Source organism: Carcharhinus amblyrhynchos, unplaced genomic scaffold (assembly GCF_965287045.1).
Source record: "Carcharhinus amblyrhynchos unplaced genomic scaffold, sCarAmb.v2.hapA scaffold_37, whole genome shotgun sequence".
In the NCBI taxonomy this organism is placed as follows: domain Eukaryota; kingdom Metazoa; phylum Chordata; class Chondrichthyes; order Carcharhiniformes; family Carcharhinidae; genus Carcharhinus; species Carcharhinus amblyrhynchos.
In genome coordinates this window covers 3,663,326-3,680,636 of record NW_027649778.1, presented here as the reverse complement: position 1 = coordinate 3,680,636, position 17,311 = coordinate 3,663,326, and the positions used below count along the sequence as shown (strand labels likewise).

The 17,311-nt window shown below is 45.8% G+C and overlaps 1 protein-coding gene across 2 annotated transcripts in view; it reads left to right on the top strand.

Moving 5' to 3' along the window:
• The window catches only part of LOC145362257 (calpain-9-like), a 47,134-nt gene extending 40,518 nt beyond the window's left edge, over positions 1-6,616 (top strand). The window contains exons 19-20 of one of the 2 annotated variants that reach the window (XM_080218336.1): positions 2,200-2,258; positions 3,146-6,616. In XM_080218336.1, the coding sequence (XP_080074462.1) occupies positions 2,200-2,258; positions 3,146-3,172 (86 nt within the window). In that variant the 3' untranslated portion in view covers positions 3,173-6,616. The remainder of the gene's footprint in view (positions 1-2,199; positions 2,259-3,145) is intronic. The other variant, XM_080218337.1, reaches the window with a different exon arrangement.
• The last annotated feature ends 10,695 nt before the right edge of the window (positions 6,617-17,311 follow it).

Below are 17,311 nucleotides of genomic sequence, written 5' to 3'. Positions count from 1 at the left end.
AGGCCGCAGCTGGAGTACTGTGTGCAGTTTTGGGCGCTGCACCTGCGCAAAGATATTTTGGCCTTGGAGGGAGTGCAGAGGAGGTTTACTAGGCTGATACCGGAGTTGAGGGGGTTGAGATATGAGGAGAGGCTGAATAACCTGGGCTTGTACTCGTTAGAGTTTAGAAGAATGAGGGGAGATCTCATTGAGACTCATAAGATGATGAATGGGATGGATAGGATAGAGGTGGAGAGACTCTTCCCGCTCAAAAAAGACAGTAGGACTAGGGGGCACAGCCTCAAGGTAAAAGGGGGGCGGTTTAGAACGGAGTTGAGGAGGAACTTCTTCACTCAAAGGGTGGTGAATCTCTGGAATTCTCTGCCCGTTGAAGTGGTGGAGGCTGCCTCGCTAAATATTGTTAAGACGCGGCTTGATAGGCAAGGGGATTAAGGGTTATGGGGAGAGGGCGGGAAAGTGGAACTGAGCAGCGACAGATCAGCCATGATCTTATTGAATGGCGGGGCAGGCTCGAAGGGCTAGATGGCCTACTCCTGCTCCTATTTCTTATGTTCTTATGTAACCTGTACGTCTTGGCACTGTGGAAGATAACCGCAGTACCCAGAGGAAATCCACGCAGATATGGGGAGAACGTGCAAACTCCACACAGTCACCCAAAGCTAGAATTGAACCTGGGTCCTTAATGCTGTGAAGCAGCAGTGCTAACCACTGTGCCACCATGCCGCCCTTGTCAGGTGTGGTGTTCCTCGGGATAAATCACCACCAGTCAGCTCAAAGGAGAGAGCAGCTTATGGTCATCTGGAATAGTGGCGACCTTACCGTTTTTACCTTTGTGAGGGCCGATCTCTTTCATTTTTGTTCCTCGCTTTGTCCCTGAAAGATGTTGTTTCATACATTCCTTCACCCTTTATTAATTAAACGCCTTTGAATCTGAATAAACAACAAAAGCATAGCAATGACCATCAATCAGACAAAAGATAGCAAGTACACACCCAGAGTTGCCTAAGACTGGTTAGGTTGGATGCTGCGCATAGTTCTACACCTGACCAATATTGGCTGTAATGCCAAGAAAACATGTTTACCTTGCAGGGAGGTGAAGGGTCATGATGTTCAGTGAAGGATAGCACCAAGGTTAGGAAGCAAAATTGAGATAATTGGAGAGATATTGATTACGTTATTGCCAGCATGGGTTTTGAAATGACAGAGTTGCACAGTCTTGGGAAGAGAATTGTTAGGGAGGAGGTGGAAAAAAACAACTGATGGTTGTGTGCCATCTTTAAAACGTCTTAAGTGTCTTCACAACAGCATTATGAAAACAGCACTGGGCTACGTAAGGAAATATTAAGTCAGATGCTTGGTTAAATCATAGAATCCTACAGTGCAGAAGAAGGCCATTCGGCTCATCGAGTCTGCACTGACCACAATCCCCCTGACACTAAAGGGTTAATTTAGCATGGCCAATCCACCTAATCTGCACATCTTTGGACTGTGGGAGGAAACCGGAGCACCCGGAGGAAACCCATGCAGACATGAGGAAAATGTGCAGACTCCATATAGACAAGTGACCCAAGATGGGAATTGAACCCAAAGACATACTTACCACTCAACTTGCTTGAGCTGATTATGAACCCACCTTCCGTGGCCATCAAGTCCTCGGGTTCTGGCCTGGGGTGGGAGGGGGTGGGGTGGACAGACACTCATCTACTGTGCTATGGTTAGCAGTGTTGTCTCTCAGCTCCAGGAACCCAGGTTCGATACCACCTCTGTGTGGAGTTTGCATGTTCTCCCTGTGTCTGCGTGAGTTTCCTCTGGGTGCTCCAGTTTCCTCCCACACTCCAAAGATGTGTGGGTTAGGTGGATTGGCCATGGTAAGTGTGTGGGTTTATGGAGAAGGGCCTGGTAAGATATGCTGTCAAAGAGTCAGTGCAGACTCTGCACGGTAGGCATTCAATGAATTCTAAGACCCTTCATATACTTTTCTAACTGCTTCTTTAAATGCGTCAGTACAGTTCACTTCAACTTCACTCTGACGAAGATTTCCACATTCTCACCACCCTTTGGTCAAAGAAGATTTCTTGGTGACTATTTTATATTGATAGCATCTCATTATTCATGGAATCCAAGACTATTTTAGTAACTGCAAATATGACACATCTAACCAACATTGATCCAAGGTAACGGGATTTGATTCTGTTCCAGGAACATTCAAAATTATGGACAAGTTTGGAACAGGAGTGATTAACATCAACTATAAAGAGGTAAGTTAGGAGACTCATTCACTTTCCTAACTTCAACATGCATCAGTATTCTTTCCAGAAGGTTTATTTTCCCAATTGAAGTCTTGACACAAATGTAGATATGTTTTCTCACGATCAGAAACAACATGTGGGCTAGGTCCTGATGGTCTATTCTCTGCTCGCCCAAATATCCATGGTCTGACTTGGTTAGTGCAATGGGATGGATGGCTGGGTCATGACGCAGAACAATGTCAGCAGCATGGGTTTGATTCCCGTACTGGCTGAGGTTATTCATGAAGTGGGTAGCCGTCTCTACCTTGCCACTTGCCTGAGGTGTGGGAGGAAACCGGAGCACCCAGAGAAAACCCACGCAGACACAGAGACAATGTGCAAACTCCACACAGACCTGAGGCTGGATCGAACCTGGATCCTCGGCGTTGTGACCACCAGTCATTTCTCTCCCCCACCCCTCAAAGGGGAAAGCAGCCTACGGTTGTCTGGGTTACGTGGGCAACACGGTGGCACAATGGTTAGCACTGTTGCCTCTCAGCGCCGAGGATCTGCGTTCGATCCGCCCTCAGGTCTGTGTGGAGTTTGCATATTCTCTCTGTGTCTGCATGGGTTTTCTCCGGGTGCTCCGGTTTCCTCCCACGTTCCAAAGATGTGCAAGTTAGGTTGATTGCCCCGTAGTGTCAAGGTGACCAGCAAGGGTAAATAGGGATTATGGGGAAAGGGCCTGGGTGAGTGTGTGGTCGATGCAGGCTTGATGGGTCTTCTGCACTGTAGGGATTCTATGATTATCTGGGACGACGGTGGCTTTACCTTGTATCATTGTGTTTGCATATGTGGAATTACTATTTCCCAATCTGGTTTCCTGAAACATGATCTTTCTTTTCCTTTCTCTGTAGTGGCTCCAGGTGACGATGTACGGCTAGGATCTTATGACCCACTCAATCAACTGGAAAAGGAGCTCTCATAGGTTCAGAGAAGCTTTGGGTCCCCGGAGCCTGACGACAAGCAGGGGTTATATGACCCATTTAACCTGACACATCCTGGCATACCCATTGAATAGACAGTAGATCCTTAGTGATTGCCTGGGGTGTTACCGCACTTGGAGATACTGTGACCACAGGGATATTCCAGCAATCGAGGTACTTCTTCAAGTCATTGTTCACCTTTTCTCCTACATTCATTTAAACATTGCCTTGCTGCTTTTATAACTCAAGGTTTGTGTCAGTTGATCTAAATTGGAAGAGGCTATGACTCAACAAACATATGCATTTCATAAGTTTGTAGGATATAGGAGCAGAATTTGACCATTCAGCCCATCGAGTCTGCCCCGCCATTTGATCATGGCTGATATGTTCCTCATCCCCATTTTCCTGTCTTCCCCCCATAACCCTTCAACCTGTTACCAATTAAAAATCTGTCTAACTCCTCCTTAAATTTACTCACTGTCCCAGCATCCACTGCACTTTGGGGTAGCAAGTTGCACAGATTCACAACCCTTTGGGAGAAGTAGTTTCTCCTCAACTCTGTTTTAAATTTGCTGCCCCTTATCCTCAGACTATGACCTCTCGTCCTAGAATGTCCCACAAGAGGAAGCATCCGCTCCCCATCTACTTTATCCAGACCTTTTATTATCTTGTAAACCTCAATTTGATCTCCCCTCATTCTTCTAAATTCCAGAGAGCGTAGGCCCAAACCTCTCTTCATACAACAAACACTTCATCTCTGGAATATAAAACCTTTAACATAACAAAACATTCCAAGTCACTTCACAAAAATATTTTCAAAGACAATTTGACTTTGAGCTCTCCAAGGACAGGTGTCCAAAGGCTTGGTCAAAGAGATAGATTTTAAGGAGCAACTTAAAGGAGGTGAGAGAGACAACAGGAGGAGATGTTTGGGAAGGGAAGTCCAGAACTTTGGGGCCTATGGCTGCCAACGGTACATAGGAACATAGGAATTAGGAGCAAAAGTAGACCATTTGGCCCTTTGAGACTGCTCCACCATTCAATCAGATCATGGCTGATCTCTCCCTGGTCTCAAATCCACTTCTCTACCTGTTCCCCATATTCCCTTAACTCATTTTATATTAGAAATATATCTACCTCCTTCTTGAACTCATTCAATGATTCAGACTCCACCGCGCTATGGGGCAGTGAGTTCCAAAAATTCACCACCCTCTGCAAGAAGTAGTTCTTCCCCATCTCAGTTTTAAATCTACCATCTCTCACTGATGGAGCAATTAAAATTGGGGATACTCAAGAAGCCAGAATTATATGAACACAGAGATAGCCCTTAACAAATATATCTAATATGTTCCAATCAAACCAAAGCCGTAGACAAAAGACCCTTTTCACAAGTTTAACAGCACAGACTAAGGCTCACATGGTACCGGACTTGGGACCTCTGGATAAATCCTGCAGTTCTCTGGATTCACTCCGAACTGTTTGAAGACAGGGCAGCTTAACAAAACACCAGAGAGACCCTGGTCCAGCCCCAACAACAATGGATTTACACCTTTCAGGGAAATAAGAGAATTTCCAAAGGGGAAAAGAGAGGGAGAGAGGGAAAACACTTCATTTTAGCTGCCGTCCCTTCTAAAACTAAAAACTCAAAACCTGCAGTTCCAACCTGAAACTGAAAAATGAATCCCTGTCACCTGATCTGCCTGGAGTATTTTTTCCCTCCTCCTGACAATGACATCATCTCAGGCTGTGAGCGTGAATTAAAAAAAACTCTTACACTGACATCACAATATCAAAGATCCCATTATTCCAGATTGCTTCCTGATATCCTCTCAATAATCATCCCTCAACCTACATCACTAACTCAAAGCAGATTATCTGATCATTACCACAATCATGTATGTAAATTGGCTGATTCATTTCCTGCATAATAACAGTAACATAATAACAGCGTCTTGGGTAAAGAATGCACCAATGGGAAAAAAATGGCATCACTGGATTAGTCACCCAGATGCCCAGGCTAATGCTTTTGGGGGTGGGGACCACTGTTTCAAATCCCACCAGGCCAGCTGGTGAAACTTAATTAATCAATCGGTAGCACAGTGGTAGGCACTACTGCCTCACGGCACCAGGGACCCGGGTTCAATTGCTGGCTTGAGTCACTGTCTGTGTGGGTTTCCTCTGGGTGCTCCAGTTTTCTCCCACAGTCCAAAGATGTGCAGGTTAAGTGGATTGGCCATGCTAAATTGCCCCTTAGTGTCAGGGGGACTAGCTAGGGTAAATGGGTTATGGGGATAGGACCTGGGTGGGATTGTTGTTGGTGCAGACTTGATGGACTGAATAGCCACCTCCTGCACTGTAGGGATTTCATGATTCCATGAAAGTTAGGCTCAGTAATGGTAACTATCTTTGATTGTTGTAAAAACCCATCTGGTTCACTAATGTGCTTTAGGGAAGGAAATCCTCCCTCCTTGTTCAGTCTGGCCCACACATGACTGACAGCAATGTGGTTGACTCTTAACTTCCTTCCAAAATTTCCGAGCAAGACAGTTCACGATAATTAGGGATGGGCAGCAAATGCTGGCCTTGCCAGTGACATTCACATCACATTTAAATAAAAATATTCCAGTGTGTTTTTTTCAGAAAGTGCAGGAAATACTTAGCAGCCCAAGCAGGCAACATCATAGAATAATAGAATCAGAATCCCTACAGTGCAGAAGAGGCCATTCAGCCCATTGAGTCTGCACCGATTCTCTGACAGGTATCTTACGCAGGCTTTCTCCCCCCCACCCTATCGCCACACAAATTAACCATGGCCAGTCCACCAAACCTGTACATCCGTGGACTGGAGAATAAATCATAGAATCTCTACAGTGCCAGAAGGAGGCCATTTGGCCCATCGAGCCTGCACTGACCACAATCCCTGACGCTGTGAGGCAGCAGTGCTAACCACCGTGCCACCCTAAAGTTTATTTATTAGCGTCACAAGTAGGCTTATATTAACTGAGAAGGGAATCCGGAGCACCCAGAGAAAAACCACACAGTCACCTAAGGCCAGAATCGAACCTGGGTCCCTGACACTGTGAAGCAGCGGTGCTAACCACTGTGCCACCATGCCGCCCGATTTCTGATTTCCAGCATCCACAATACTTTGCTTCTGTACTTTGCAGCGTGTGTTAGTTTCCACACAGTCAGCAAGTGTTTACAATCTCAGCGGGTTAAAAACTGCAGCAAGTCTATGCAATACCACAGGAAATTAACAAATTCTCACCTCATGGCTGTAAGTGATCAAATATAACACCCATGCTTCATTTTGCATTGTTCAGATGTTTGCACTGATGTTTTTATTTGCATATCAGATTGTAACTATACCAAAGAAAATTGAATAAAAATCACCAAAATCAAGTTGTATTATTTTGGCAAAGCTCTTTTTTTGACTCTTTAAAAATATTAATTTTTGAAGGTGAACCTTGCTGGCAAGCTTAGCATTTTATTATCCAACTACAATTAGAAAGAAAAGAATCATAGAAACCCTACAGTACAGAAAGAGGCCATTCAGCCTATCGAGTCTGCACTGACAACAATCCCACCAAGGCTCTACCCCCATATCCCTACATATTTACTCACTAATCCCTCTAACCTACGCATCTCAGGACACGGAGGGCAATTTTAACATGGCCAATGCACCCTAACCAGCACACCTTTAGGACTATGGGAGGAAACTGCAGCACCCAGAGGAAACCCACGCAGACATGGGGAGAATGTGCAAATTCCACACAGACCGTGACTCAAGCCAGGGATCAAACCCAGGTCCCTGGTGCTCTGAGGCAGCAGTGCTAAACACTGTGCCACCACTAGGCACTGGATATAATTATGGTACAAGATAGTAGGACATAATACATTCAGCATCGTGTCAGTGGGACTGAACTGATTTGTTCTCTGATAGTTAAATATGAATTTTCATGGTCTCATCAAGTTCAATTTGAGAAAGAGAAATGTCCTGAAGTGGAGTTACAGGCAAAAGCCTGTCGAAAATATCTATGAATCAAATATCTAGATGTATCAATGCCACGTCTGGGTTCCCTCCGGCCCATGACCTCCCACCAGGGGAGACAGTGGTATTGTCGCTGGACTAGCAATCTAGAGAAGGGCGGCACAGTGGTTAGCACTGCTGCCTCACAGCGTCAGGGACCCAATTCCCAGCTTGGGTCACTGTCTGTGTGCAGTCAGTACTTTCTCCCCGTGTCTGCGTGTGTTTCCTCCTGGTGCTCCAGTTCCCTCCCACACTCCAAAGACGTGCGGGTTAGTTGGACTGGCCATGTTAAATTGCTCTTTAGTGTCGAGTGATTGGCAGGGTAAATGTGTGAGGTAACAGGGATAGGGCCTGGGTGATATTGTGGTCAGTGCAGACTCGGGCCGAATGACCTCCTCCTGCACTGTAGGGATTCTACAATTCTATGACCTAGTATTGCTCTGGGTACCCGGGTTCGAATCCCACCACAGCAGTTGGTGAAATTTGAATTCAATAAAAAAAACTCTGGAATTAAATGTCTACTGATGACCATGAAACCATTGTCGATTGTCCAAAAAACCCATCTGGTTCACTAATGTCCTTTAGGAAACAAAATCTACTGTCCTTACCCTGGTCTGGCCTACACGTGACTCCACAACAACGTGGTTGACTCTCAACTGTGCTCGGACAACTAGAGGTGGGCAATAAATGCTGGCCAGTCAGCAATGCCTACATCCCATGAATGAATTTAAAAATCTCCCCCCTGTCCTCTTGCTAACTCCTGGTTGGGTAACTTTGATTCTCCTGTGATGAAGTTGATTCTTTTTTCCCCTGCAAATCCAGAGGGGTTGTCCCATCTCTACAGGACCAGGGGATGGCCAGTTGCAGCCAAAATGTACCTCTGTTTCCTTTTTCACAGTGACAGGGTGAGATCCTGTAGAACAGTTAGGCGCAGCAGAGAAACGCTGGTACTGAGTGTGTGTGGCACTGACAGCAGTCGCCGCCCTGAGGGGCTGGTGGTGTTGTCTTGATGTGGACTTCCAAATACAGTCACCTGATAAAATACCCAGTGCGTACACAATGTACTGAATGGCCTCTCCTGAAATATTTCTCCAATTCAGTGACAGCAATCCCAACACAGTATCAATGTTGGAAATCTAGGGTGCAACAGCCTCTCCCAAAAGTAAAGTTTATTTATTAGTCATAAGTCAGCTTACATTAACACTACAATGAAGTTACTGTGAAAATCCTCTAGTCACCACAATCTGGGCCTGTTTGGGTACAGTGAGGGAGAATTTAGCATGGCCAATGTGCCTGACCAACACGTCTTTCAGACTGTGGGAGGAAACTGGAGCACCCGGAAGAAACCCACGCAGACATGGGGAGAACGTGCAGACTCCACACAGAGATAGTGATCCGTGCTGGGAACTGAACCTGGGTCCCTGGTGCTGTGAGGCTGCAGTGCGTCACAAAAGTGTCATAACGGCGAGAATAACGGAGTGATCCGTGCTGGTCTCTCGGGAGTGCCTGTCACTGGAATTGTCACACACTCAATCACCTGTATGGAGACTAGGGAATGAGGCAAGGGGTGGGGGGTGTAAACACCTCGGTGAGACTGGCTTCAGAGTACTCGGATGCCGCTTTGCAAGGATGCCCTGATCTCACAGTGCACTGGGAGACTGCCCCCCCCCCACACAGACGTCAGGATTGCCCCATCATATGTGGTGTGTTCCCCTTCCCTGACATGGTTCATCGGCATTGGGGTGTCAGAGCCCTCCCAATGTGTCTCCTTGCCCGAAACCCGACATGACCTCCGTCTATCATGACCCCCCCCCCCCCCCCATCATGACCCATGCCTGCAATGACCCCCTCCCTGCCACAGTCGTAGCCCCCTGCATAGCTCCTCTCCCATCATTGTCCATATTCAGTCTCCTCTCCCTTGGCGCTGCCCTAGTTTCACTGGTGGTTTCCAACTGGCACTTGCTGGGGTGTCTGGTGGGCACAGCCAGTGTGCCAGATAGACACTGCCTGATGGACAATGCTTGGCCATGTCTCCAACCTCCTCAGAGGCTTCAATGGCCCCCAGCAAACCTCCTTCCCCTCCACTGTAACCACTGTGCCCAGTTTCTGCTGGTGGAGACCAGTACTGATAAGCGCTGTTATAGCACCATGCCAGAAGGCTGGAGAATTCCATATGCTAGAAGTCAAATGGACCTTGCATATTTAAATATTACTTTAAATATGCTAATCAGCCTCACGCCATCTCTGGGGATGATTTGGTTTGCACTATTAGAAAGGGGCAGGAGAATTGCAAATTACCACTGGATGCAATATTGATGTTTAGGCCCCGCGCTATTCCCTGGGATTGGCGAGGTTGGAGAATCCCCTACCCCCCGCACCCAGTCTGAATCAGGAGGTTGTGAGTTGGAATCACAAAGTAGGTTGACAATCCCAGATCCCGATGACGGAGGGAGTACTGCACCACTCAGATGCACCAGTTAGATGCAACATCAAACTGAAGTTCCACCTACCTTCACAGGTGGACTCAATATCAACAAAATGAAGGAGATTGTCATAATTTCAGGAAGTGTAAAGGAGTTCATGCCCCTGTCTACATCAACGGGAGCAAAGTGGAAAGGGTCGAGAACTACCTTAACGAGGTGTAAACTTGTTAACTTTTTCACAGCAGTCATTGCTGAAAAGTGTACACTGTAATCTGACACCAGTTTGAGGTCATTTAAAATTTGTTTGATAGAGCCGACGCAGCACGGTTTCATTAAGTCGTATTTGACGAATTTATTGGAGTCCTATGAGGATGTGTCTAGGGCGGTGGATAGAGGAGAGCCGGTGGATGTGGTGTTTCTTGATTTTCAGAAGGCGTTTGACAAGGTGCCTCACAAGAGGTTATTACAGAAGGTCAGGGGGCATGGAGTTGGGGGTGGGGTGTTAGCGTGGATAGAGGATTGGCTGTCAAATGGGGAGGCAGAGAGTGGGGATCAATGGGTGCTATTCGGATTGGCGGTTGGTGACTGGTGGGGTGCCCCAGGGGTCGGTGCTGGGGCCTCAGCTATTTGCCATTTATATAGATGGTCTGGAGGAGGGAACCGGGTGTATGGTGATGAAGTTTGCTGATGACACCGGGATTGGTGGAACGGCAAATTGTGCGGAGGGTGTGGGGAGTCTGCAGAAGGATCTAGATAGGCTGGGCGAGTGGGCCAGGGACTGGCAGGTGGAGTTTAATGTTGCCAGATGTGGGGTTGTCCACTTTGGTCGGAATAATGGTAGGAAGGACTATTACTTGCATGGCGAAAAACTGCGGCATGCGACGGTGCGGGGGGACCTCGGGGTCCTTGTGCATGAGTCACAAAAACCCAGCCTGCAGGTGCGGCAGGTGGTCAGGAAGGCGAATGGGATGCTAGCCTTCATGGTGAGGGGGATTGAATATAAAGGTAGGGAGGTCTTGCTGCAGCTGTATGGGGCACTGGTGGGGCTGCAGCTGGAGTGCTATGTGCAGTTTTGGTCGCCGCACTTGTGCAGGGATGTTTTGGCCTTGGGGGGAGTGCAGAGGAGGTTTACTGGGCTGATGGCGGAGTTGGGGGGGTTGAACTGTGGGGAGAGGCTGAGTGGACTGGGCTTGTGCTCGTTGGGGTTTGGAAGAGTGAGGGGAGATCTCGTTGAGACGTATAGGATGTTGAATGGGATGGATGGGATAGAGGTGGAGAGGCTCTTCCCGCTCAAAGGACAGCAGGACTGGGGGGCACAGCCTCAGGATGGGGGGGGGGGCGGTTTGGAACGGAGTTGAGGAGGAACTTCTTCACTCAAGTGGTGGTGAATCTCTGGAATTCTCTGCCCGTTGAAGTGGTGGAGGCTACCTCGCTAAATATATTTAAGACGCAGGTTGTTGGGTTTTTGATAGGCAAGGGGATTAAGGGATATGGGGAGAGGGCAGGAATGTGGAACTGAGCCACGACAGATCAGCCATGATCTTATTGAATGGCGGGGCAGGCTCGAGGGGCTAGATGGCCTACTCCTGCTCCTATTTCTTATGTTCTTATGTTCAAGTTTTCAGGCGTTCAGATCAGCAAAACCTGTCCTGGTCCCTGCCTCCCCATGCCGATGCTATAGGTAAGAAAGCCCACCAATGCCTCTACTTTCTCAGAAGACGAAGGTAAGTTGACACGTAAGCTATGACTTTCACCAACAGATGCACCACAGAAAGCATTCTTTCCAGTTGTATCACAGCTTGTATGGCTCCTGCTCTGTCCAAGACTGCAAGAAACTACAAAAGGTTGTGAATGTAACCCAAATCATTGCGCAAACCAGCCTCCGATCCATTGACTTTGTCTACACTTCCCACTGCCTCTGAAAAGCAGCCAGCATAATTAAGGACCCCACGCACCCCGGACATTCTCTCGTTCATCTTCTTTCGTCAGGAAAAAGATACAAAAATCTGAGGTCAAGTACCAACTGACTCAAGAACAGCTTCTTCCCTGCTGCCATCAGACTTTTGAATGGACTTACCTCGCATTAAATTGATCTTTTTCTACATCTTAGCTATGACTGTAACACTACATTCTGCACTCTCTCCTTTCCTTCTCTATGAACTGTATGCTTTGTCTGTATCGCATGTATGAAACAATACTTTTCACTGTATGCTAATACATGTGACAATAATAAATCAAATTAAGTCAAATAGAAAATCCATGAAACTTATGGAAGAAATGCAGGGGTATTCCCACAGTACCCAGGTTAACATTTATTCCTCACCGTCATCAGTACAACAGTGTACCTGGCCACTCACTACTGTTGAAGGAAGGCTTACCCTGTGAAAATTGGATGTGATTACATTCCAATAAATACTCATTAACTGGAGTGCTTTGAGATTTGCTGAAGACACTATGGATGCAAGTTTCCTCTTTATTTGACCTCTTGGTGAAAGCTCCTTTAAGTAGCAATTTCCTTAGCAACCTCTCTAACAAACCTTGTGTGGAATTCTCTCTGGCTGACTGGCATAGCTGCATTAAGCTTTCACACTTAACCCAGCAGGAGAAAGGTCAGTAATTCCATTCTGGTAGAAATTCGATTGTGAAATGTCACCAATAATAACTATAATTTAAAGCTTGTCTATAAGGTTATGAAGCTATCCAGTCAGTGACTGAACTTAACAGTAAACTACAATGAGAAGCATACAATCTAACCTGACCATTTTGACTAAAACATTGAATCTGGGCTCTCCTCAGATGTATATAAATGTTATTCAGGCGAAATCTCTCCTGTTGTCGTGGTCAATATTCTTCACTCAGCCTAAACCATCAGAAACACATGACCTGTCATTCATTGTGTTATGGCTCAGATTGTATCACAGCTTGGTATGGCTCCTGCTCTGCCCAAGACCACAAGAAACTACAAAGGGTCGTGAACATAACCCAGTCCATCGCGCAAACCAGCCTCCCATCCATTAACTTTGTCTACACTTCCTGCTGCCTCGGGAGAAGCAGTCAACATAATCAAGGACCCCACGCACCCTGGACGTTCTCCCTTTCACCTTCTTCCATTGGGAAAAAGATGCAAAAGTCTGAGGTCATGTACCAACTGACTCGAGAGCAGCTTCTTCCCTGCTGCCATCAGACTTTTGAATGGACCTACATTGCATTAAGTTGATCTTTCTCTACACCCTGGCTATAACTAACACTACATTCTGCACTCTCTCCTTTTCTTCTCTATGAGCGGTATGCTCTATCTGCATAGCACCCAAGAAACAATACTTTTCATTGTATATTAACACAATAATAAACCAAATCAAATCAAGGGGTGTCTTGATGCAATGATACAGGGCCTTGGTGAGACCACACCTGGACTATTATGTGCAGTTTGTCTTCTCATCTGAGGAAGGATCTCCTTGCTATAGAGGGTGTACAGTGAAGGTTTACCAGGCTAATTCCTGGGACAGCAGGTCTGTCATTTGAGGAGAGATTAAGTCGGTTAAGATTATATTCATTGGAGTTCAGAAGAGTGAGAGAGGATCTCATAGAAACATATAAAATTCTAACAGGGTTAGACAGGGTAGATTCAGAAAGAATGTTCCCGATGGCAAGGGGTCCAAAACTAGGGGTCATGATTTGAGGACAAGGGGTAAGCCTTTAGGACTGAGGTGAGGATAAATTTCTTTACCAAGAGAGTGGTGAATGTATGGAATTCACTACCACAGAAAGTAGTTGAGGCCAAAACGTTGTGTGATTTCAAGGAGAAATTAGTTATGGCTCTTGGGGCTAAAGGGATCAAGGGATATGGGGGAAGGCAGAATATTGAATTTGATGATCAGTCATGATCATAAAGAATGGCGGAGCAGGCTCGAAGGGCCGAATGGCCTACTCCTGCTTCTATGTTTCTATAGTTCATATGATGTTTTGATAACTTGCTCTGCATAATTTGCTGGCCATACCTGTAACAGCAGTGACTAGCCTTGCTAATTAATCCTTTGGTTGCAAAGTACTTTGGAAAGTCCTACTGACTTGAACAGTGCCATAAAACTCTAATTTCTGTTATGAAGCAGAGATCTAATCTGCAATTGGTGCTGAGGTTAGTTGGACTCAGGTTGTGACCTTAGTGCCTCATACAACAGACTTGTCATCCCAGGAATTAGGCTGGTAAACATTCACTCTGTGGTAGGGAAGAGAAAGCTTGATGGAAGGCCCATCCTGGATCTGATGACACCTACTTGTAGACATCTAACGAGGAGAGAATCCGGCTTGCATGCAACTCCGACAAACTAGATTGTTCCCAAAAATTGTACTTACTTTTTCCACAGCTCCGCACAATAGGAAACCCATTATTTATTGTCTCAACCATGGAGTTGGTTTGCATTAAGTGCATAATGGAACCAAGAAATAAATTTGTACCAGGTCTGATAATGACAGAATTAACTGACTTCAGAGTGGGCATTGGTGTCGGACTCAAAAGAAGTACTATTTTGCAGGATTATGAGGAAAAAGCTGGGATGTGGGACTAAATTGAACTGGCTTACAAAGAGTTGGCACAAACATGATGGGCCAAATGGCCTCCTCCTGTGCTTAGTGTGCATTCTATAGCTCTCATTCTTTCTGGAAAGGGCGCCAATGTCAGTTTTGTTCCTCTTGATTTGATTTTGATTTATTATTGTCACATGTATTAGTAATATTATATATTATAGTATTTTATATTAGGTCTGAGTTATAAGGAGAGGCTGGATAGACTGGGATTTTTTTTCTCTGGAGCATAGAAGTCTGAGGAGTGATCTTATAGAGGTCTATAAAATAATGAGGGGCATAGATAAGGTAGATAATCAGCATCTTTTCCCAAAGGTAGAGGAGTCTAAAACTAGAGGGCATAGGTTTGAGATGACAGGGGAGGGATACAAAAGGTTCCAGAGCGGCAATTTTTTCACATAGAGGGTGGTGAGTGTCTGGAACAAGCTGCCAGAGGCAGTAGTAGAGGTGGGTACAATTTTGTCTTTTAAAAAGCATTTATACAGTTACACGAGTAAGATGGGTGTAGAGGGATATGGGCCAAATGCGGGCAATTAGGATTAGTTTAGGGCAAGTTGAGCCAAAGGGCCTGTTTCCTTGCTGGAAACATCTATGACATCTATACAGTGAGAAGTATTGTTTTTGCACACTATATAGACAAATCATACCGTTCATACAGAAGGAAACGGGAGAGTGCAGAATGTAGTGTTACAGTCATTGCTAGGGTGTAGAGAAAGATCAACTTAATGCGAGGTCCATTCAAAGTCTGATGGCAGTAGGGAAGAAGCTGTTCTTGAGTCAGTTGGTAAGTGACCTCAGACTTTCGTATCTTTTTCCTGACAGAAGAAGGTAGAAGAAAGTATGTATGTCCAGGGCGCATGGGGTCCTTGATTATGCTGGCTGCTTTGCTGAGACAGCAAGAAGTGTAGACAGAGTCAATGGGTGGGAGACTGGTTTGAATGGTGGACTGGGCTTCATTCACAACCCTTTGTAATTTCTTGTGGTCTCGGACAGAGCAGGAGCCCATACCAAGCTGTGATACAACCAGAAAGAATGCTTTCTATGGTGCATCTGTAAAGGTTAATGAGAATTGTAGCGGACATGTCAAATTTCCTTTGTCTTCTGAGAAAGTAAAAGCATTGCTGGGCTTCATTAACTATAGTGTCGGCATGGGGGGGGAACCAGGACAGATTGTGGTGAACTGGACAGCTAGAAACCTGAAGCTGTTGACCATGGACCTGAAGGAACTTCCGGCCCAACAAAATATGGAGGACATCATGGCCAAGGCTAATTGTGCCCTTGCTTAGAGTCTGGGAGCAGGAGTTGAGCGTAAGCCTCCACTATTGCCCTGCTTGAGATCTGGTCGTTTAGTACAGACTAACAATCAACCGGGTTGGTCCGGCTCAGCATTACCTTTGCCTACTAGGATGCTGGCAGAATTGCTGAGAGATCCAGTACTGTGTGACTTAGGAGCCAGATATGGAGGACATCATGGCCAAGGCTAATTGTGCCCTTGCTTAGAGTCTGGGAGCAGGAGTTGAACGTAAGCCTCCACTATTGCCCTGCTTGAGATCTGGTCGTTTAGTACAGACTAACAATCAACCAGGTTGGTCTGGCTCAGCATTACCTTTGCCTACTAGGATGCTGGCAGAATTGCTGAGAGATCCAGTACTGTGTGACTTAGGAGCTTATAACTTATAGAAAACAAGTCAGTAGAAAACCCCCAATTCCTTTGGGTAGAATGGGGCCATGTGACCAATACAAGGGCAATCGTTTTCTAATGATCGCGCATGTATGAAGTTATCAAGTGGAATAGAATAGGCTTGGCCACAATGCATCTCATGGTAAAATAGCTTGTTCATCTGTCTGAATTCATATGGAAATTTAGCTTCCGGAAGGCAGCTGAGGAACTATGGCTTTGTATATAACAGAACTAGAGGGAGGAAGAGAAAAAGCAGAATTTGAACACTAAAGTTTTTAAAGTTCAAGTCACAAATAGACTGACATTAACACTGCAACTAAGTTATTGTGAAGATCTCCTAGTTGCCACATTCCGGCACCTGTTCGGATACACAGGGGGAGCATTTATGGCCAATGCATGCCATAAAAAAAACCATAAAATTATTTGTTTTATTATGCAACTATCATACAGTTTTGGCGGCACATTGGTTAGTACCGCTGCCTTACAGCACCAGGAACCCGGATTCGATTCTGGCCTCGGGTCACTGTCTGTGTGGAGTTTGCACATTCTCCCTGTGTCTGCGTGGGTTTCCTCCAGGTGCTCTGGTTCCTCCCACAGTCTGAAAGACATGCAAATTAAGTGGATTGGCCATGCTACATTCTCCCTCAGTGTGCCCGCATAGGTGCTGGAATGTGGCAACTAGGGGATTTTCACAGTAACTTCATTGCAATGTCAATGTAAACCTATTTGTGACAATAATAAATAAACCTTTCACTCAGGCAAAAGTGCTAGCAGTGTGGCACTTAACAATAACAACATGTATCTATACAGGCTCAATAGGCCGATTGGCCTCTCCTACTCCTACAATGATTCTATATAGCAACTTAACATAAAAAAGCATCAAAAGTTGTCTCTTATGATGCAACATTTGCCATCAAGCCACAAAAGGAGACATTGGGGGTTAAAGACCAAAAGCTTAGTCATACAGGAATGTTTTAAGAAATGTCTTAAAGGAAGTACAGAGATGCAGAGAAAATTAGAGAAGGAATTCCAGAGCTTAGGGTCTCGGCAGCTGAAGGCTGGTGGAACAATTAAACTCCAGGATGTGCAAGAGGCCAGAATGAAATGAGTCCAGCAATCGCTGAGGGAATTGGGCTAGAAGTGGTTACAGAAATGGGGCAGGGGCAAGGCCACAGAGGGATTTAAATACAAGGATGACAATTTTAAAACTGAAGACTTGCTGAACTGGACCCAGTGTAGGTCAGTGAGCACAGGTGTGACGTTAATCTATGGAGGGGAGTATGTGGGAGGCCATCCAAGAATGAGTTGGATGTCAAATCCAGAGGTAACAAGAGTTTCAGCAGCAGATCCTTTTTTATTCATTTGTGGGACATGAGCATTGC